The 22,308-nt window shown below is 42.8% G+C and overlaps 1 protein-coding gene across 1 annotated transcript; it reads right to left on the minus strand.

The window, feature by feature from the left end:
• Nucleotides 1–8,572: 8,572 nt before the first annotated feature.
• On the minus strand, nucleotides 8,573–21,841 carry e2f3 (E2F transcription factor 3). The gene is made up of 7 exons (XM_017708678.2): nucleotides 21,315–21,841; nucleotides 19,408–19,510; nucleotides 15,322–15,541; nucleotides 15,017–15,184; nucleotides 13,886–14,000; nucleotides 13,341–13,470; nucleotides 8,573–12,570 (listed from the first exon to the last, which is right to left on the minus strand). Exons 1-7 carry the CDS (start codon nucleotides 21,588–21,590, stop codon nucleotides 12,281–12,283), a joined length of 1,302 nt encoding a protein of 433 aa, XP_017564167.1. The 5' UTR covers nucleotides 21,591–21,841; the 3' UTR covers nucleotides 8,573–12,280.
• Nucleotides 21,842–22,308: the final 467 nt, after the last annotated feature.

The raw sequence follows: 22,308 nt of genomic DNA on the forward strand, positions 1-22,308 counted from the left end.
GGGTGATGGAGCAAGAGTATTCCACTGCAGCTACACACAGTACAGCAAAAGCCAACTCAACTACAGCCTGAACTCAAAGGACAATCATCTGCCACTTCCTTCCAAAATCGAACAGCAGGAGCGGGGGGGTCATTTTACTCCATATAAGAAACGACCACAGAACACAGCATGGATTTCCACAGTTCAGAATTCAATAGATATTGAGGGCCTTTCCCACGTTCTCCAATGGAATCTTCAGTCTTTTACCATTAGGATGAGTCAGGAGAGGAATACCAATTCATTAGAGTCAGAACTACGGGCAAGGAAAACTCCCACCGGCTTAGAAAAATCATTCTGAAAGAATTGACTCACTCTTGATGGCCACTTATGCATCCCACATATTCATTGGAAAATTAAAATAATGAAAAAGCGCATTTGTAACGGACTTAGCACACATACTGTTGTGCGAAGATGTGGAAAAAAATATTGGGGTGGGCGGAGCTAGCTTATGTAAAGCATTCTCTCAAGTGTCCTGACAAAATGCCCCTTTTTCAGAAACCTCAATTTGTCACTTCACGCTGACAAGTGGCAAATATGTCTGATTGGTTCATTAATCAGACTGACCGATTTTTTGTTGTTTTTCAGCAGTTTAATGAATAGAAAGAAGCAGAGGAGATGAAGTCAAGCACCCAAGGGCACAGGCAGGCTTTCATTTACTTTTGCATGCAGCCATCTCACTAGCTCATTTCAGGCTCTGAAAGGCATTAAACACAGCAAAAAATAGGAAGTTGTCAAGTAAAATTCTCTTAAATCTAGTCACTACAGCCAATGCGTCTCCTGTTGAGACTGTTGTAAGCTTTAGATTAAATTATCTGGCACTACAGTGAGAATTATACTTTAATAAAATTACTTAAATCAGGTAATGTCTACAAATAAGCACAATAAGGGCACAACCATCTCAAAATAGAATCACATTTCAAATGGAATTAAGATAACTTCATTTGATTAGATACCGTTTTGCAGTGTACACTCAGCTTACCTAATAATAATAATAATAATAATAATAATAATAGCTCAAACAGACTTAACATTATGACCACCTTGTTTCTACACTCATTGTCCATTTTATCAGCTCCACTTACTGTATAGCTGCACTTTGTAGTTCTACAGTTACAGACTGTAGTCCATCTGTTTCTCTGATACTTTGTTAGCCCCTTTTACCCTGTTCTTCAGTGGTCAGGACCCCCATGGACCACCACAGAACGGGTACTATTTTGGTGGTGGATCATTCTCAGCACCGCAGTAACACCACCACATCAGTGTGTTCTGCTGGTATGAGTGGATCAGACACAGCAGTGCTACTGGAGCTGGTACCTCAGTTTCACTGCTGGACTAAGATTAGTCCACCAACCAAAAACATTCAGCCAACGGCATCCTGTGACCACTCATGAAGAACTAGATTATGACCATCCCAAACTGTAGCAGCAGATGAGCCATCATCTATGACTTTAGATCTACAAGGTGGACTGACAAGGTAGGAGTGTCTAAGAGTGGACAAACTCCACTCATACCAGCACAACACACACCAACACCATGTCAGTGTTACTGCATTGCTGAGAATGATCCACCACCCAAATAGTACCTGCTCCATGAGAGTCCATGGGGGTCCTGATCACTGAAGAACAGAGTAAAAGGGTTCTAACAAACGATCACAAACAGATGGACTGCAGTCTGTAATCGTAGAACTAAAGTGCACCTTCCAGAAGTTTTCACTCATCTCTCCAAATCATTGAATTCAGGTGTTCGTCACTTCCATGGCCACAGGTGTATAAAAACAAGCCCCTAGGCCTGCAGACTTCTTCTACAGACAGAGAAAGAATGGGTCGCTCTCAGGAGCTCAGTGAATTCTAGCTTGGTACTGTGATCGGACACCAGCTGTGCAGAGTCCAGACATGAAATTTCCTACTACTAAATATTCCACAGTCAGCTGTCAGTAGGATTATAACAAAGTGAAAGTGATTTGGAATGACAGCAACTCAGCCACGAAGTAGTCGACCATGTAAAATGACAGAGCGCCGTCAACGGATGTGGATAGTGCGCAGGGGTCACCAACTTTCTGCAGAGTCAATCGCTACAGACCTCCAAACTTCTTGTGACCTTCAGATTAGCTCAAGAACAGCGTAGAGAGCTTCAGGGAATGGGTTTCCAAGGCCGAATAGCTGCATCCAAGCCTTACGTCTGGCAACCTGATGGACGAGTCTGGGTTTGGCTGTTCCCAAGAGAACAGTACTTGTCTGACTGCATTGTGCCGAGTGTAAAGTTTGGTGGAGGGGGGATCATGGTGTGGGGGTGTTTTTCAGGAGTTGGGCTAGGCCCCTTAGTTCCAGTGAAAGGAACTCTTAAAGCTTCAGCACCAAGAGATTTTGGACAATTTCATGCTCCCAACTTTGTGGGAACAGTTTGGGGACGGCCCCTTCCTGTTCCAACATGACTGCACACCAGTGCACAAAGCAGGTCCATGAAGACGTGGATGAGCCAGTTTGGTGTGGAAGAACCTGACTGGCCTGCACAGAGTCCTGACCTCAACCCCATAGAACACCTTTGGGATGAATTAGAGCGGAGACTGCGAGCCAGGCCTTCTCGTCCAACATCAGTGTCTGACCTCACAAATGCTCTTCTGGAAGAACGGTCAGAAATTCCCATAAACACTCCTAACCCTGGTGGAAAGCCATCCCAGAAGAGTTGAAGCTGTTATAGCTGCAAAGGGTGGGCCGACATCATATTAAACCCTATGGATTAAGAATGGGATGTCACTCAAGTTCATAAGAGTTCATGCGTTGTCCCCGTCCAACCACTGTATATGCATGTATGACCCCAAATCAACCTGTGCTTGCAGCGTGGCAGCAGCAGCCAACAGTTTTTGCTAGTAAACAGCAAAACAAATTACAGCAGCTCCGCACACCCCCCCCCCCCCTTCTCTCCTAAATCATCTGATCTTTGTGACGAAGACGTGCAGCTAGTTCCTTCAGTAGTAGATGCTTGTGACGCATGTGGATGTGATTGGGATGTGCACATATAGCTCGTTTAAGATCATAGGGGTGTTCAGAATAAAGACAGTTGCGTGTCTGTTTGAACCACCAAGCGTGGCCCCAAAAACAATCTTTTCAAAACAAATTTAAGCAACTTGTGCTACCTAGACCACAAATATCCTACAGATGCTGCATTTCCAAGTGCATATACGAAGATATGGTCTACAGAGAACACAAATACAGCACGTTCAGCAAATTTCAGTCTACAATGTGTGGGTAGAAACAAACATGAAAGAGAAAATGTTCCATAACTTATGCACAGACCACAATTTATATGATCACTTAGAAAACTAATAAAATGACATTTGACCCCAGCAGTGGCTTTAACTGGACAGAATGTGGGTCCTTCTAGCACACGGGTCATTCACAAACAAGGCAGAAAGGAAGAAAATTCATAAACTAAACTGAAAGCAGTACAAGTTCTGTCATATCTCCCGCTCTCTCTCCACCACCTCCCACCTCGCCGTGCGCCGATTCACATCGAGTGACGCGCAGCGGCCCTGTTCTCTTGCTACGCAACATCAGCCACGGTGGTCTGAAGGCAAACTGCTGACCACTGGCTCGCAGTGCACTGTGCACCAGAGCTTGGTTCAGCGTGCAGCCTGTCGGCGCCCTCTAACTCCCCTACAGCCGCTGCTCTGAGACAGCAAGCGCAGCTTCACTCCCATTGGCCACGGCACGGACCGTAATCACAGCGTAGCCCGTCCCTCAGCCAATAGGCTTCCATCAAAACACGCCGTGCGCTTTTATGAATGGAGCTCAGCGTACGCTCGCCGCGTTGCACGTGCAGTCAGATTTTTGCAGCATGGGTATACGCCGCTTCACAAAACACTGCTGCCGCCTCACTCTTTATTCCAGAACAGTCATCAAGCAACATGTGATCTGAAAAATTCACATAAGGGGGAGGGGAAAAAAAAAGACTGCAGGGAAAAGAGGAGAGGAACCAGCAGCAGAGTCACTGTCACACTGTAACAGCAAAAAATACCAACTAGAGTGCCGTTATAAAAATGCTTAGAAATCTATACTAAACACTACGTACCCACTGACATGACCACAACAGGTGGGTGGACAAATGACTGATCACATTTACTAGTTTTCATATAAGACTAGTAAATCCCCCAAATCTGAAACATCTAGAAGCCTTGCAGCCCGGAAAAAAAAAAAAAAAAAAAAAATCTACCACTTTCCATGAACTTTGTCTGGCAAGCAAAAGTGGGGAATTGGGTTAAGTGCACTAGAGCCCGTTTCGGTGTACCAACAGTGCCACCTATTTGCAGACAGAGAGACTGCAACTCCAAAGGAATTACATCACAGCTTTCCCTGTCCATTCACTGTAGCGCTCACTCAGACAAAGAGCAGCAGCCAGGGAGCCAAGGCGCATTATTCAGCGTGTGGGGAGATAAGAGAAGGCGGTACAATAAGCCAGCCAGTCTGGCCCGGCCTAATTGCGCTGTCTGCTCCTGTGTCCTGACTCATAATGAGGAAACCCAAAGCTTCATGCACTGCAAAGTGCTGGTGGTCGAGGCTGACTAACCGTTTAAATATCAGGAAAAATGCATATAATATAAAATAAGCCTGGAAAATATTCAAGATGAAACAGTTTTGTATTTAACTGGAAACAGAACTACATGATCATTCATCATTAAAAGCACTCGGTGGCATTATGAACACCGGTCTTATACCGTTACATATACACCATTCCTGAGGCATGTAAGTAAAAAGGGCTTTTCAAAGGGAGCCACTGCCATCTAGTGTCAACTAGGGGGAAAACTAAAAAGGCAAAACGGGCAAAATTCAAATCCCTTTGAATTGTATTAGAAATCATAACGCATTCAGTAGCTTATAGGCTCACTCGTGAAGGTTTGTCATTCAGGTCACTGATCCGTCTAGTCTCCGGAATTCAAGGCGGCTGGATTCATGGCATAATTTTGGATCTCTGCTAAAGATTAAGCAGAGCGCCTCATATGAATAACGAAAGCTGCCACAATTACTCGATTAAAATCTTAAATAACCAAAGTGAAATTCAGGCTCAGTGGATGGGCAGTAATTTGGCAATTTCCACATCAATGCATTGAAATGTAACTAACACAGAGCTTGGTTGACATTTATTTACAATAAATAAACCTTAGGCAGTACTGTGCAAAAGTTTTGGCACCCTAGAAGACTTCTTGTTTAGGCAGTAAATGTGCTTCCACCTCTAAAACACCAACAAAAGTTACATAACGTCACTAAACAGTTTTTGGTTTGACAAGTATGTTGGTTACATAGAATAAACATAACTACAGGTTACCTGCACTGCAGCCACTGTATGGTTCCACCAGCAGTGCCCCTCATTTAAAGGGCACATACCCTATATTTCTGCTGGATTTGATCCCCCGCCCAGGCCCATTTATCACATTTGGTGTGTAATGTCTCAAAAACAGTCATTCATTTTAACATGACCAATCTCCAACTTCTCTTCAAAACCAAACAAGCCTTTATTGTGCCTTTAAGACTAATGTATACATGACCCCTTGTCTGATTCGCTGACCAGTATTATGCCTCATTAATAAAGCAATCTGAGCTGAAACAACTGCAATGTGGAAGCACAAGGCTACACAGGTGGATGCATGTTAATGTGCCTGTTCTCGTGACCGTGAATTTAAAATCAGGCAGTTTTTACAGGGTATTTTCCATATATGTACAGAGGAATAAACAGCATGTCATGAAAGTAATGTTTACACACTCCACCAAGCTCCCATTTCCAAAAAAAGTGAGCTGTTCCAAGATCTGGGCCTCCAAATTTAATGGCCTGATCAGGTAACACCGTATTTGGTGCTTATAAAAGAAAAACACATTTGCTTCCCAGCTAAATTATTTGAAACCTCTTGTGTAAGGAGGTGTTCAGACTGCTTCAGACTGCTTTAACTGACTTTACAGTTTTACACTCACCCATACTCACGCAGTCCTTAGTGCTCCTGAATATGTCAGGAGTCACACTTTGCATATATTCATTTCAGCATTAGCCGGTTCACAGCGATTCCAAGGACGAGCAGGTATGAGAGAAAGGCATCAAAAAACGGACAGGCAAACGGGGACAGACAGACAGACAGACAGACTTGTCACTTAACATTTCCTCTCAAAATGTGACCCACCAGTATCCCGTGGAGCAGGAAGTCCCCTCCACCTGAGTGTACCTAACCGCCATCAAGAGCAAGGCCATCTATCACTGCAGAGGGCATTCCACTAATTAGCACAGAGCTAATTGGGGTCTCAGACCTGAGGCAAAAGAGACACACAGAAAAGAGTTGACAAAAAAAAGCCGTTTCATTAAGCAGAAAAAAGGTGTCCTGCTGACAGGCCTCTACCATACAGCGATTTGAGACACCATGATGCTTCAGGAAAACATTCATATTCAACAATGACACACTTAATATGCAGGCTAACACTTTGATGCAAAATACTGTCATTTTAATATCCAGACCAGAATTCAGCAGCGCAGAGCAGTCTTCTAAAATCAGTTAGCATCAACATTTAGTAGAAAACCTTCAGAGCAAGAGACTTACAGTCCGGGCGAGTGACTCACTTGCAGAATCTTGAAATCAGCTAAAGGACATCGAGTTTTCTGGGTGCGAAGAGTCCAGTGAGAATAATGGCATCATCGTGGCCCTAGAATGCTCTAGAGGAGGAACGTAAGAATGTCTGAAAAAAATAGCAGCCTTGTGATTATTAAAAAAAAGCTTTAAAAATGACCCGTTTATAACTGAATGTGGTTTTGTTTGGAAAATCAACCATCACATTCAAACTCATGTTAAACTAACCAGTATACGTTTGCTGTCAATTAAAATGACCAAGCCCAAATAAAGTACAGCTGTTCCAGTAGGACACCTTAGTTGCATCCTATTGAAAAAGCCATGGTCCACAATGAGCAGGAAGAACAGGATCTCCTTGTTGAATTTCCAAGGCATCACATATCCCATGGGACACTACAAAAAAAAAAAAAAAAAAAAAAAAAAAAAAAAAAAAAAAAAAAAAATCTGGAAAACGCGTTCTGGGCTGATTAGGCCAACTTTTCGGCCATGTATGTTAAATTGTTTGTTTGGCGCAAAAGTAACAGCACATCACCAAAAGAACACCGACCGCACAGTGAAGCATGGTGGTGGCAGCATCATGCCTTAGGATTGGTCTTCAGTCACACCTGTGCCTTTAATTAAGGTGGAAGGAATCATGAACTGCCCCAAATACCAGATTTTGGTGCAAAAACGTCAAGCATCTGCTAAATGGGTGAAGACTAATAGGAATTTCACCTTTCAGCATGATAATGCCTCAAAGCATACATTCAAATCCCATTGAAAAGGTGTGAAGTGATCTGAAGAAAACTGCACAGGAGGGCTTTGGAACAAATGCCAAATGAGAAAACATTGATTAATGTCAATCTTTGAAAAGTTCATTCCTTCAGTTGGTGAATGAGGCCCATAAGTGTTAAGTTTACTTTTTACCCTACAGTGTTTACTTTTCACTTTCATAGGAAGCAGTTTCACAAGGTGGAACATTCATTCCTTCGTTTAAAAAAAAAAAACCCATTTCACAAAACTCCTGTAAACATTTTGCATCCACTCAATGTCGGTTGATCAGCTCAATCACTTTTTTTGGAACACACTTCACACTTTATTTCGGAATTTTTCACAGCAAGTAGGGCCGGGGTTCGATTCCCCGGCTGGGTGACCAGGGTCCTTTACGTGTGGCGCGTGCATGTTCTCAGTGTCTGCGTGGGTTTTCTCTGGGTAACTTTAGCACCAGGATGGCCGTCTGCAAAACTTTAGCATTTTCTTTTTCTGTTGCTGATATTGATGCTTGCCAATTTACTTTAAGTTGGGCCTTTTTCAGGCTGTTAAAACATTATGCTTAAGTTTATATGCACTTCTACCAGACATGGGTTTGAATGTACACATACAGCAAAGATGATATGGTTCAACTGATTTGACCTTCTGCAACACTGAATAAGGACCACTGATACCAGGAGACACTTAGATTAACCCAATATTGAATGAAACAGTTTTCAGAACGATATTGAAACTTTCAAAGGTACGGCGGACGATGGCTTTCCAGGAACGGTATTAGAGATCTCGTTTGAATTTGACGTGTACTGGGATCAAAGACCTTCTTTGGAAAGCAGAACGGGGGTTGGAGAAAGCTTCAGTTCACTATTGACAAAAGCTATAACATAGCTGTAGTAATACATGCTTCAATGTGGCAAAGCACCTTAATTACCACACACACACACACACACACACACACACACACACACACTGACCCACGATGATGGCGACGATGACTTCAGAGGACCAAGTTAAGGGGGTTTTTAGTGCAGAATATTTCAATGACAATCTAAAAATCACTCCTGCTGTTTACTGAGCCAAACAGCAGCTCTACATCAGAGAAAAACATCGTTTAAACACACAAGGCCTGCAGCATTTCAAAAGGTTCGGTTCATGATCAGGACTGGGAAGAATGCTGTACGCAAATTGAGCATTCACAACTTTATTAAAACCAGTTTGCAACAATATGTACAGAACACACCACAAATATAAAACAGCTTTACAAAAAACAGCCCTATTCCCACTAGGAACTGCTTTACTGAGAGGCGAGGGCTGACGGGGGATTAGGGCCCAACCCTGATTCCTCTGCATGGGTCCTCAATTTGTAAAAGCTTAGTGAAAACACTGAAGGCTTCCCACAGAAAACAAGCGGGCTGGAGAACCCAGCCAGCGGTCAGAAAGCAAGTATAATGCTTAATCCAGTTTTTTCGCTCCTAAAGGGTTCAGGACTTATGGTTGTAGAATTAGCATTAACAGCTGAGTAGTATCTGAGTGTGGAACAGCATCGGTCCATATAAACATGAAGTCCAGAGCAACACATGGTCTTTTTTTTTTTTTTAAATCAAAACCCACCTTTAGCCAAAAAATATGTACTGTTCATGTAACCTACACTTTCAAAAATCAAGATGTCAAAAAGTTTTCTGGTGCGATGCCCTAGAAGCCCCTTTTGATCCCATACAGAACCTTTTAATGGCACTCGCATTTGTAAATTGTCTGAAAAAGCATTAAAAGTTCAAAGAAACCAAAAAACAATTAGGAACCTTTATTTTTAAAAGCTTAGTTTAAAAAAAAAAAAAAAAAAAAAGCCTGAAAGTTAAAAAAAGCCCAGTGATGGTAAGTAAGCATTAATGTGACGCTGGACTAGACACTGTTTCCTTCATAGCCATTTATGAGTGATAGTGTTGAAGTCATTCAAGCAGAAGCTCAATTCAGTTTTACAAGATTTTGCTCTTTGATAGCAGGTTTAAAACAAAAAAACCAAACATCGCATCTATAAGCATCCGGGCAAATAAGAGTTTTTTTTTGGGCAAGACTTTTTGTGGGGGGCACAAAACAAAGGACAATTAATATATTAATGTTCAGAAGCGACATTTAGAATATTAATTATTTCATAACATTTAAGCACAGAAGTGAGCCAAAGCTACGCAGGAGTTTAACAGTACCTAAAGCCAGAGGAGTTTAACCCAAATTTGACTTGGGGGCGCATCTGTTCCACATTCCTCAATTCAACTCCTCTGGTCATCACCAAAGTATTCATCCACCAGGGAAGACATCAGATTCAGAATTGCTTAACATTAAAAACTGTACTACCTGCATGTCACAATAAAATTTAAAAGCTGTTTTTGCAAAGTTTAAGTGAGCAACTAGCTTTTAAGAAGCTGTCAGAGCCACCATCTTATCCTACACAAGAAAACGGCTTCATGTTCCTAACATGAGACGCAGTGCACTTTAAATTTCATCTAACACCTTCAGAACATGAACAAGTAAAAACACCAGCACAAATCTACTGAAATTAGAAGCCTTACAACCATGGATGGCCTAAAAGTAATACCAGACTACAGATTAGGCTAAAAGGCTACCAGAGCTCCAAGACAGCTTCCTCTTAAGCATCACACTGCAGATCCTGGCAGCTGGCACAGAGCAACATGTGCTGACGACAGGAACAGGCACCAACTGAGCAGTGCAGGGTTAGAGCTGGTTAAGTAGGTAGTCATTATGAAATCGGATTGGATTTAAAATTGACCTTTGAGAAAATTAAAAATCATAAGCATGTCAGTTAACAGCTCATTAGCCATCACAGTATCAGCACGACACACCCTGCACTGTAAGTTAATGTACGACTACTGTCCAGGCCTCGTATTGCATAATGTATTAATGCAATTAGTCTCAAAGCATCCCCCAAAAACACAAGCTGCCAAAGAAGTTGCATTAGAATAGCCACAAATTTGCAGATTTTAATCAACTCAAGCATTAATTTACAAAATGTGTACAGTGAAATGCATTAAAGTATGATTTTAAAAAACAAACACTACACGCTTAGAAGGCCTACGCATCCCCAATGATCGAGAGGATAAACCTTCATCCTATTACTGTAACTTGGAGGTAGGGATGCAGTGTTATATCAGTATTGGGGGGGGGGGGGACTTTTTCTATAATTGAATAGATTTTACTGCATTTGTAAAGACAGTCATAACTTCATAATGCTAGTCCTGGTACAATTGGACACATGTGATTCACACATCAGCATCGGCCCACACATCCCATGTCAGTGCACCCCGACTTACAGATCAAGGCGGAACTCAATACCCAACTGGGTTAGTGATGGTGTGCAATGCTTTATGTAATTCATTTCAATAAAAGCTAATATACAAGACATAGTTTAGCCAAATTCATGACTGGCTGTTGCATGTTGGGTAACAAATGTGTCTTTTTGGTGCAGTTGTGCTTCAAAATCTAGTTTGGGGAGCTGGGGATTAAAGTAAACAAATAATAATATTAAATACCAAGAAGTAACATCAATTAGGAGCCTTTTTGTAAAATTGAGAACATTGCCCTGAGAAAAGCATTACTGTGGCAAAAGGCACAGTACACACACACACACACACACACACACACACACACAGCCTACAGCTCCCTGTAGTGCACTGCTATTTCACTATGCTAGAGAAATCACAGTCTTAGGCAATATGAGCTACAGTACATCGAGAAATAAAACCTTTCCCCAGTAATTTGGGATTAAATACACTGATGTATGTGCCAAAATGTGTCAAGAGAATAGTCGCCCCCCACCCCCCCCGGAAAAAAAAAAATGGGGGAAAAGTAATTAAATCATACCAGATAATTTCCATAGATTCATCCAACAGCCAGACTGTCAAGCTAGTCGTTTCACTAAATTAGTGATTCTCAAACCAGTTTAAGGACCTTCCAAACAGACCCGTCACAATTACATAAACACCTGATCGCCATTAGAGCAGCGAGTAGTGTTCAACACCTCTGGAGGGCAGCAGTGAGTAATGTTTCCACCTCAAGTTGGCTGATCTTAATGGCTCCTAATTGACAGTTTACAGCTAAAAATGAAGCTAGTCAATAAGCTAATTTGGCCAGTTTAGGTTTCAAAAGAGACAAACTGTCAATAACAAATTATTTATATAGCAATTAGTCAGCTACAATATCATGATTCTAGCCTTGTGCCTAAGCCCATCACAACATGGATGATCTGTAGAACTGCTGCACTAAACTACCATCACTTATGAATGGTTTACTTGTAAACACCTGAAATGTGAAGGTGAATCAAATTCACTAGCTGGACAATGGGGAGGCGTCCCCAAACCAATGAGCACATCAATAAAAGTGTAATAAATAAGCCACTGCTGTGCCAGATTTTGTTGGAAAGAGGCAAAATGTAGCATATAGTCAGTAAAGTTAAAACCAAGTAATCACTATGGATACTGTGGAACCCATTCAGTCTCCAAGTCTGACTTATTATTATTAATTTTTTTTTTTATATACACACACACACACACTCATTCCACAAACACCACTTCAACTTTCCATTAAGCTCATCTGACCCACTTCTATAATGTTAGCAATCAGCATAACTGGTTTAAGCTTCGTGGCTCATCTTTATACACCAAATTACACACAATTCAAACAAAACCCACATTTAGGTTCTTAGTATACAACAGAGTAAGAAAAATACAAACAGAAGGGGGAAAATAAAAACGTTCAGCTCAGCCCAGTAACCCCAACCACCCTCCTCCCCATAGAAGTCCAACTTAATTGAACGTTCACTGGTAAAATCCACCCAGTGAACAGTTCTTACACCCCTCATTCACCTGCAGGCTCCTGTAGCGCTCATACCATCAGCAGGTCATCCAGAGGTAGCATGTCCAAGTCACAGGAGTCAAAGAGGTCACTGATGCCCTGCTCATCATCCAGACCCAGCATGTAGTCCTCGCTGAGCAGGGCAGGCGAGAGCGGTACAAAAGGCACCAGCTCTACCTGCTGCTGGAGGATGGAGGACAGTGAGGAGCTAAGCGGCGACATGGGTGCGTTACACGTCTGCGCTGAATGCCCGCTAACTGGACCAACAGCATAGCTGCCGTTCATCTGGCCAGAGCCAGCAATTCCAGTTTTAGCACTTTCTGCAAAACAAAAATAAAATAAAATAAATAAATCAAGTATCGCAAAGAGGTTCTCCAAGATTAGCTGGTGGAAACTGCACCTCAGAACAACATGACACCTTTATTCCACTACGGTGTACAAATATAAGGGTTGAGTGGTGCAAAAATGTGAGGTCATTTAATGTCCTTATGACGACAGATTTTTATTACACTTTTAGAGGGGCAAACTGACTGGTGGTCACTCCGAAACTGAGGCACAACTTGATCAGAATCAAACCTGTACTGTGGTGTGGCCCCGTTTAGGTACGCAGTCTGTACGCAAAGCTGACGTTCAGTTGACCCATCCCCGAATACCAGGAAATAGGTTTCAATTGCACATCTGTCCATTCAACATCAGCTGCTCACCTTCACTCTCCCAGATCTGAACCATCTAAACATGTGGTGCTGCTTTAGTTAGTCAAAAGAAGACATGCTCTGAGGTGAGCAGAGCCGTTATGCCCGCTAAGCTAATCCGGAGCAGCACCCCTCTCCAAGTTAGCAGCATCTAATACTCAGCAACTGTTGGATGGCAAACTAAACTTTGATTACTGCCCCACACGGTGGCATACAGACAGAAAAAAGAGGAGTTTGAATTATGTTTGAGAAATGATTTTGGGCCAAAACACTGAAGTATCTGCAGCTGACTCATGACCTTTATGTAATGCATGTTTGCATTTTTTGAACACCTACAAACTCTCTGCACAGGTCACTCAGCTGTAGTGCGCATTTCCGTCGGCCTATGACTGGCTTACCTTTGGACACTCTGAGGAAGGCAGTGTCATTTCCATTCACATCCACTCCGTTGTCTAACGAACCGCCAGGGTCTGTGCAGAGGAACACATCGATGGGGCCTTTGCAGCTGCTCAGGTGGACCTGTAAACTCTACACAGAAACAAAGGATTTGGAAAAACATCACTACACTTGTTCACGACACATGACTTGTACCACGATTTTTACATTTGAGCTTCGTGAACAAGTTGCGACAGAAAACGCACCAGCAAAAGTAGCAACGCCACACTGCAGTAAACCAGTGTGCTTTTCAAATTTTTAAAACTCTAAAATTGGTGTAAATCTCTATAACACATGCATATTCCTCAGCAATGTAAAACCAGCCCACATCGTATTGGCCTTTCCCATATGTCAGCACTGCTAAAGTAACAATGAGGCTGAGCTTTCATCCCCAACTTCCCCCCCAATAAATAAATAAATAAATAAAACCAAACAACACAGGTTTGGGGAAAAAATACTAGATTAGCTGAAGATAAAAGAACTATGACACTGAAACGAAGAGCTTTACCTCCTTTGGGTCCGGAACCTCCAGCTTGGTTTCAGATGGGGCTTTAACAGCTATTACGGTTTGATCCTGCAAGCTTTTGATTTTCCTGATGTCTTGATACGTGACATAGGCATACGTAGGAGTAGATAAGGAAACTATACAGATGGATTGATCAAAGTTAGTGTCAATGACAAACCATCATCATGGTGGGGGGTGGGGGTGGATTAAAGCTTCAGAAACAAAAAGCTACGGCAGTGAAGACGGGACAGTTGCCCAAATATTAGTTCTAACAGCAGCTGCTTCATTCAGGCTCACAAGCCACATTCTGGAAGATCAAATCAAGGACAAGCAGGCAAAACTAAGAAATCATACAATATTGAAATTATGTTGTAACTGATACACAGTGAACTTATACAGTCATACATGAGCTTTAATTCAGAAGTGTTGACAAGTCACTGTCCAAGTGGAGTCTAGTCTCCAAGGTACAAGTCAGAGTAGAGTTTGTAGGTAAACTTCCTAGCTACCATAATAGCTAACCCAGCTGAAGCGCTAGTGTATTTTCAAGGAATGCCACCTGCAACCTACTTACATTTCGATTAGCAGACAAACAGAGAAACTTGTGGAAAACTAGATTCACTCGAACGAGGCCCAGAATATTCTCGTTAGGACAAAGCAACCCGAACCATGCAATGTGCTCCTCAGTACATGGAGCTTCAAACAAGCCAGGATAACCCTGGATCAGAGCGATGAGAAATGCCGGACAGCTGTCTAAACGTTTAACCTCCATTTGCAACTTCTGGGTGCAGACCCCTGTACCCCTTCATGTGTCTGGCAGAAAACGGAGAGCTCTTCCAGCACCGCATGCAATGCAATCGACTACACATACATTGAGGTATGTAGCATTTCCTCCGGCTCGAGTCTCAAGTCTGAGTGAATTCACAAGTCAGGTCAATAGGCAGTTCGAGTCAAAAGTCACAGCTATAAGCATCCCAGATAAGCTCAAGATAAGCTCTGGGCATGCTTAGACCCAACTAGGCATTTCTTATACATTTCAAGCCCACCTACACCCAGCATCAATTCAGACACCTATGCTTTTTGGCATCTGCACCTAAAACACTAACAGTACATGTGGCCTGGAGCAGGAAAGGATATTTTTGGTTGTGTGTCTCCTCAGTCATCTGCTGGACGTTGCTAGCGCAGGCCTGAATGAGCTCGTCTAGCCGTCTCTCCTCCTCCCGCAGGGCCATCATCTCTCTGCTCAGAGTCTGCAGAGGGGGCAGCAGCGTGAGCGGCCCTGCATCTGAGGGCAGGCTGGAACCCCTGAAAGAACCGCAGCATGTGATCTCCTTCAGAAATGCCCATATGAACTCATCTATACGATGACTAACTGGAACCAAGGACAACCACTATTCAATTAAGCCTGAGAAGCATGAGGCTTCCATCTGCTTCACACTTACAGCCACTGGATGTTGTTCTTGGACTTCTTTTTGATGAGGCGCACGCCCTCCAGCACGTTGGTGATGTCATACAGTCGTCTCTTCTGGACGTTGAGCACGTCAGCAGCCTGGTTCAGGTCCAGCACTCCATCTGAAGACTGTGCCAGCAGCTGACAGAACTTCTTGGTCAGGAGGCCCAAAGACGTGTCGTAGCGGGTCTTCTCCGGTGGAGTTTTAGGAGCTGTTAATCAAGAAAAGAAGGGTCAGTTCATTTAGTAGTTCTGCAGTGGTGTGAATGAAGTGAAATGACACTCAGCTGCAGCAGAGTGTTGTGACTAGTGCTTAGAAATGAGCGGTTTGGCCTCTCCTTTGATGGTTTTAATATCACAGGTTCCACAGCCGGCTCAGGCATGACCATTTCCAAGTTTTGGACAGGCTTTCCATGGACAACATGCTGGTCCTTTCCCAGCCTACTGCCTAATAGAAGAAACCTAAACACTACTATTGATGCAGTACAGCTAATTACACATTGGCTTTATGGAAACAAGAAAAGAATGAATTCCTTATTTAACAATGCAAGACTTCACATTTCATCACAAAGTGATGGTCTACTGTGCAGGGACCCTCAAACATTCTCAAGAGAGTCAGTGACGACACTTCAGGTCATTGTATACACTCTTGCTTCCAAAAGCCTGAGGTTTGTTTCACACACGCCTCTGCACAGAAGGAGCAATGTGGCAGGATGACCGTTTATACGCACTGGTCATTTCCAGCGTACAGGTATTACAGGCTTATACTGTGTTACTGGTGACGAGCAATTTTCCCCCTCAAAATAGCCAAATCAGTTACTTTGCTCAATAAAATAGCCGATTCAGAAAAGGAGCAGGCTGGATTTGTTTGTTCTCTGCAGTTTTCTGACCCGAGTAATCGTTTACATGGACCACTGGAAAGTGTTTACAGAACAGTGCAAAAGTCAAAGACCCCTGAACTTGGTCAAAAAAGTTAAAGCTCTTCCTTTTTCAGATGTCATAAGAACGCACTAGCATAAGAAAAACATTAAAATATACATCATAGAACAGCATGAAGAATATGGGACTCCCAACGTCTGCAAAACCTGTCCCATTAGATAAATACTTAAGTTTATCTTTGAAAAAGGAGAAAAAAAAAAAAAAAAAAAAAAAAAAAGAGCTACACTCTTGCTTCAAACCTATAAATTATTATTATTTTAATCCACAGGGGTCCCATCCCACCACTGTGAGAGCTCAGTGCTACGAGTCTGAAAGGATGCGTAGCTGTCAAGACGCCTCACTAAGAAAAGGACAGAAAAACAGAAGAAACCTGAAGCTACTGGTGCTCCGAGAACAATGGACTGACCACCAGTCCAGACCTCAACACCACTACATGTGTTTGGGATAATTTAGGCTGAGAGAAGCAGAAAATGCAACCAAATTCCTAGACTGAACTTGGTAAGAGTGGCAAAATATCCCAGCAGATTTACTTGAAACTGAAAGCACGTCTCTAGAAAAGAACAGAAGCTGCGATAAACAGAGTGGACACACATTCTGAGAAATTGACTATATTTAGTTGAGGTGTGTGTGTAATTTTGTGGTAAACATGTTTAAGCCTACTTTTCCTCTGAAGCTGAAGCATGAACTACTTGATGTTTTGACTGGAGATTCAATGAATGCACTGTGTGAACTGCAACGCTTCATTTGATAAGTTTCCATGATTTACAGAATTCGCACTTTAAAGTTTAGTTTTTCTCTCCTACAGCATTTTGCTGAGGGAGGGGAGGAAAAAAAACAAACAAAAAAAAAAAAAAAACCCTTGATGCCTTTTAGCACGTCACACCTGGTACATGCGGCTGCTCATGCAGTCGGTGTGAACGATGTAACCCGTTAACATGGGCACCAAAATAAAAAGCAAGATCTGTGCAGAAGCACGTGTGAAACAAGTCAGTAGCAGTAGTTCTCTTGAAGTGTCAACCAGATCAGGGGCCGAAGTAAGACGACCAAACTCTGACAAGCCACTGTGCCCCCAACTCAAGACTATAACTGAAGGCTCAGCTATTCAAGCTAAAGTCAAGCTTAAACGCAAGACGCCTTGCCACGCTCACCAAGATCAGGTTTTACTACTCCAGTTTACTGAACCGCTACATGAACTCCTGAGACAAGAATTAAATTCATGCCTCAATTATGACTCTTACTGGCCAGCAGGGAAAGAGGGTCCCTGATAGACCAAAAAAAAAAAAAAAAAAAAAAGAACTGTTCAAAAGTTTAGGTGTAGTCATTTAGAGCGGCCTGATGCAGCACCACTCTCGATAAACCAGACTCAACTGTTCTAGTCGAAGTGATAGGAACCAGGTGTCTTAACTGCCCAGTGTCTCTAAAAGCCATTTCACAAAGTTCTTATATGAAGTAGTTATGAAATTTCGCAGCTCATCTGCATTTTAGGTTTAGACATCAAAACAAAAGAGTAACCAAAGAAAACTTTTCAGGACTCCAAAGTCGTTTATAGGTTCTCTGGTCAATTTAGACAGCAAATAAAATTGCTGTGTGTTGACACTGTGACCCCTGGTTACCGTCATTGCCACCGAGTGCAAATCTGAGCCTAAATTTATCTACAACAAAACATTTCGGTTCAAACCGTCCTGAATGACTTTACATCTCAAAGATTTGATTTTGAACAGTAAAATTCTGCTTTAACTGCCTGCTCAAAACGGCAGGTTTACACATTCTTTGGTGGGGCAATACATTCATTAGGCTTGATTAACCTAAAAATGTTGAAGGCATCTGCCACGATTATCTTTTGTACAGCACAGCCAGACTTTGGACTGCGACTTGGCTGCGATGCGTTTGGGTGCATCTCTCCCTTATGATTCGCACAAAAGGAATCAAATCAGATGCCACGTTAAAAGAAATGGTCTTTTCAAGTGATGCTTTTGCACTGAGCCACAAATCTGCTGACCAAATCACGTGTCACATCACATTTACACAGGTGGAAAGAGTGAAAATCTTGTGTGTAGCCCCTTATAGAATTTAAATACAATTTTTTTTAATCGTTTTTAATTTTTTTATTATATATATATATATATATATATATATATATATATATATATATATATATATATATATATATATATATAATTTTTTTTTAAATTAATTTATTTATTTATTTTTTTTTTTTTTCACATACACAAATTGTAGAAAGATAGAATAAAAAAATAAAAGGTCCTGAAATGAACTTAGAGTTCACACTAGAGTGACATAAGGCACATACAGATTAAGGTCTTTGGGTACAAATAGAGCAAATATAATCAGTAGTGCAGTCAGACTGAGCTTATGGAGCAGTTAAAGTGATGGGTGCGTAACAGTCCCTGAGAACATCACAGCTCAGTACGGGGAGTGTGGGGTCAGGAACCTGTGGTTTGGCAAGTTTGTGCGTTGGGCAGAAGGGGTGGGGTAGTTGAACGGCAGTTGAGCATCCTGAAAGCATGGTGGATGAAGCTGTGCGCTCCAAGACAGGTAAACGCTACGAAGGCGTACAAAAACACCTCTTCGCTGGGAGAGAGAGAAGCCGCAGCGTGTGCACGCGGTGCCATCTCGGAGCTGCCAAGTGACTCATTGCCTGGCAGTACTTTTCAAGTACCAGAAAACCCAACCCTAACCTCATGCCAGACAAGCTGAAATGAACCAACTAACCCATCTACGGCCAGGCGTTCTAGCCACAGTGTGTACATTTTAAACCCATTACTTTTGAACTCTAGGCTCTCTGAAAAGCACATACCTCAATGTCAGGTTTCAGCTGGACATTGTTTGAAAGGACATATTGCCCTTTATAGTGTGTATTAATTTCATGATGGACGGAGCAAAACAAAAGGATGGGGGGGTTGTTCGTGTTTATGCCAGCTGTGATCTACTCAAAGTAACAACCCATAAATCACAAACAAAATGGGTGTTAATGTGCCTGTTGAGAAAACACAACCAACTTCAACTACCTTATGATGAGCTGCAAGTAAAACCGGTTAGAGCACACCATCCAAGGCCTAAACATTACTGAGCAGCCACAGCGAGGAGCTTCACGTCAAGCTCAGGACGGTGTCAATACCTTTGGGGCTCTTCACTCGGAGAGCTGCTCTGCGACCTCTGGGCGTTCTGGCCGGTTCACTGTATTGGTGGTCCATAGCCTCCAGCTCCAAACGGCGTTTAGCCTGAACAGAGAAACATTCAATATAAGCTCATTACACAGACCTGCGCCCACATTCTAACGCCTGGCTGAACAAAAGGCTGGAAGCGTGCGCTGCTAGATTTGGCCTTAAAGCAAACACAGCATCCCAGACCTGAGCCTGATTTGGTCATCAACTCTTAACACTTCACTGATGACCTCTAGAAGAAATCAATATGCGTACCCAACAATGGCTAGGCTACAATGAGTGGCTTCATTAGGAATACAGTGCACAGAAGCCTCGCTCCAGCTTTATCTGCAGCCATGCCGGCGGAAAACCTCCACGTTCCTAACACATTTATGACGAACAATGATGTGTCGGAGGTCCACTAACGACATTCAAATTCATCACCATTGTTGGCCAGTTGGTCATCAGCTCCATTAGAACATTCATGGGTTCTTCAGTAAAGGCTCCTTTTAAAACCATTTCATGTCCAAAGGGTTCTTTGCCAGGTGAAATGGTGATTTCGTGTGTCAATACTGCACCAAAAAGGGTTCTCCTACTGTTATGATATCAAGCACAAACACTTTTTGGTGCTATATAGGTTCTCCGTCGATCTGAAGAAACTTCTCACCATGCAAAGAACCATTAAAGCTTGCAAAATGGTTCCATCCAGAACTCACGGATCTAAACGGGACCACTGATTTTACTAAAGATCCATCTTTTTTTGAGTGTGTTCCTGAGAGAACCGCAGGAAACCGAGGCTGTTCTACCTACTCAGCCCCTGCATGTCAAACACAACCAGCCTATCTGCTGATACACAGGCTGGCTGTCTACACCATGTTTACCACTCACCACTGTTCTGAGGAGATCAGGGTGGAGGTGGACCCTCATGCACAACTCATCCCTGTTCATCAGATACGCAAAACTCTGAGGAGGAGGACTCAAACTTAAACCCCCAAGAAAGGAAGGTGCATGAAAAGACCCCATCCCCCCTCTAAACACTAGCCAAGGCCTAGGCTCCAGTTAACCCAACAAGGGGCTGGCCGTATTCTTCACCCTTCTTCCCCAAAAAACTTCTATACGGTGCTTACAAACACGCCTGGGCCCAATCTTCATCTAGATCGGCTGCATTTGGACACAAAGACGTCCTACTCTTGACTGGCTAATGTCTTTCCCTCAACCTTCTCAGAAAAAGCCACTTGCTAGTCGACAGACTCGCAGTTTGCGACGTTAGGAAGCCTTTTCTCCAACTTCTACAGCCAAACGAGCTGGATATAAGCTACTTTACAGCCTGACATGTAGCTGAATTTCGCAGCCCTGAGTTTACTTGAGATCAATATAGTTGGGCAACTAACGTTACAGCACCAAACGAACCAACTTAGCAAGCCTGGCCAGGTAACGTTAGCAGAAGGACTGAAATGAGGCATATTCGCATGAATTTAGCAGTTAAAACAGTAGATATGCTTCATTTACTCAAACAGCACGGCGATCAGTTCACTACGACACTCTGATCAGCCAGTTAGAGTAAAAGTAAATACATGTTTACAAACGAGGCTAAAGCTGCCTTCCTACAGCTTCTGGTTCGAATTGTCCCGTTCCACCTTAAATTGTGCAGCAGTTACACTTCGGCGCCTTAGCCTGTTTAGCTACCAGCTTGTTAGAACTGATCCGTTCCACCTTAAACGGTGCAGCAGCGGTTATTGTTGTTCTTATTCCGCACCGGACACCAGAATAAAACCGCAACGCCATTTAAGGTGGGACGGGAAAATTCAAATAGGAAGCCAACTTTAGAGTTGTTGTAAACACCGAAGCTGTCCAGGTTACAGAAGAGTGGTGGTGTTATTACCGGAGGTCGCCCTAAAGCGGGCCGATGCTCTGCCCCGGCTGGAGGCCCCTGGAGGGGTGTCGTGTACAAACTGCCCACCGCGGGGTCAGATACACGGACCTCGGCGGGCTGCGAGGCGCAGGACGGCGGGGTGACCATCTGGATGTAGGTCGCCGAAGAATACGCTGCAACACGGCGATCGGACGAGCTGTACAACCCAGCGTTTTGCTCGAGAACTGAGCCGCCAAGCCCTGATATTATCGCCCGGTGCGGGGCCGAGGAGAGTTCCTTTCTCATCTTCACCCGCTCGAACTCTCCTTTGTGGCTCTTGTTGTTTGAGGCTCTTTTTCGGAAAAATCCTCTACGCAGGACCCGAAATAATCACCAATACTGACGCAGGACAATCTTATTAACCTATATCTGCCGAGATGTTGGGATATCGACGCGTAAAAACAGCAGATGGAAACGATTAAAATTAAGAAGCGAACTTCTTCCTTAGGCGCTTAAAAATGGCTCCAGGAAGCGGACAATGAATGAAGGGATGCGGTTTACGCGCCAAACGCCCTCCCGCGAAACTCGGATTTCCCGGGAAATTTTTGAAATAAATTTACATGCTCGACGCCATTGGTCGTTTTGAGTGCAGTCTGCGCCGTGATTGGTCGATGCGTCGCCGTGTCAACCAATTGAAATGTAGAAGGCTGGGAGCCCTGCAGCTTTAGCATAAACGCTCGGGTTGCCGTTAATATTAATACAAAATATAAGTACATGATAACTCATCTTCTGTATTTATATATTGGTATTACGAATACCTTATAATGTACACACATTTAACACTATTAATGCACAATAACTATCATGTTTACATTGCAAAATCATTATTACAAAATATTGCTATTGTAACTCAATGTTAACATTAATATTAGCAACATTAATTCACAAATTAATACTCTGCAGATGCTTTTGAATAACACACAGAATATATGAATAATTATAATGATAATAATAAAAACAACAA

The sequence above is a fragment of the Pygocentrus nattereri genome, chromosome 27 (genome assembly GCF_015220715.1).
Source record: "Pygocentrus nattereri isolate fPygNat1 chromosome 27, fPygNat1.pri, whole genome shotgun sequence".
Lineage (NCBI taxonomy): Eukaryota > Metazoa > Chordata > Actinopteri > Characiformes > Serrasalmidae > Pygocentrus > Pygocentrus nattereri.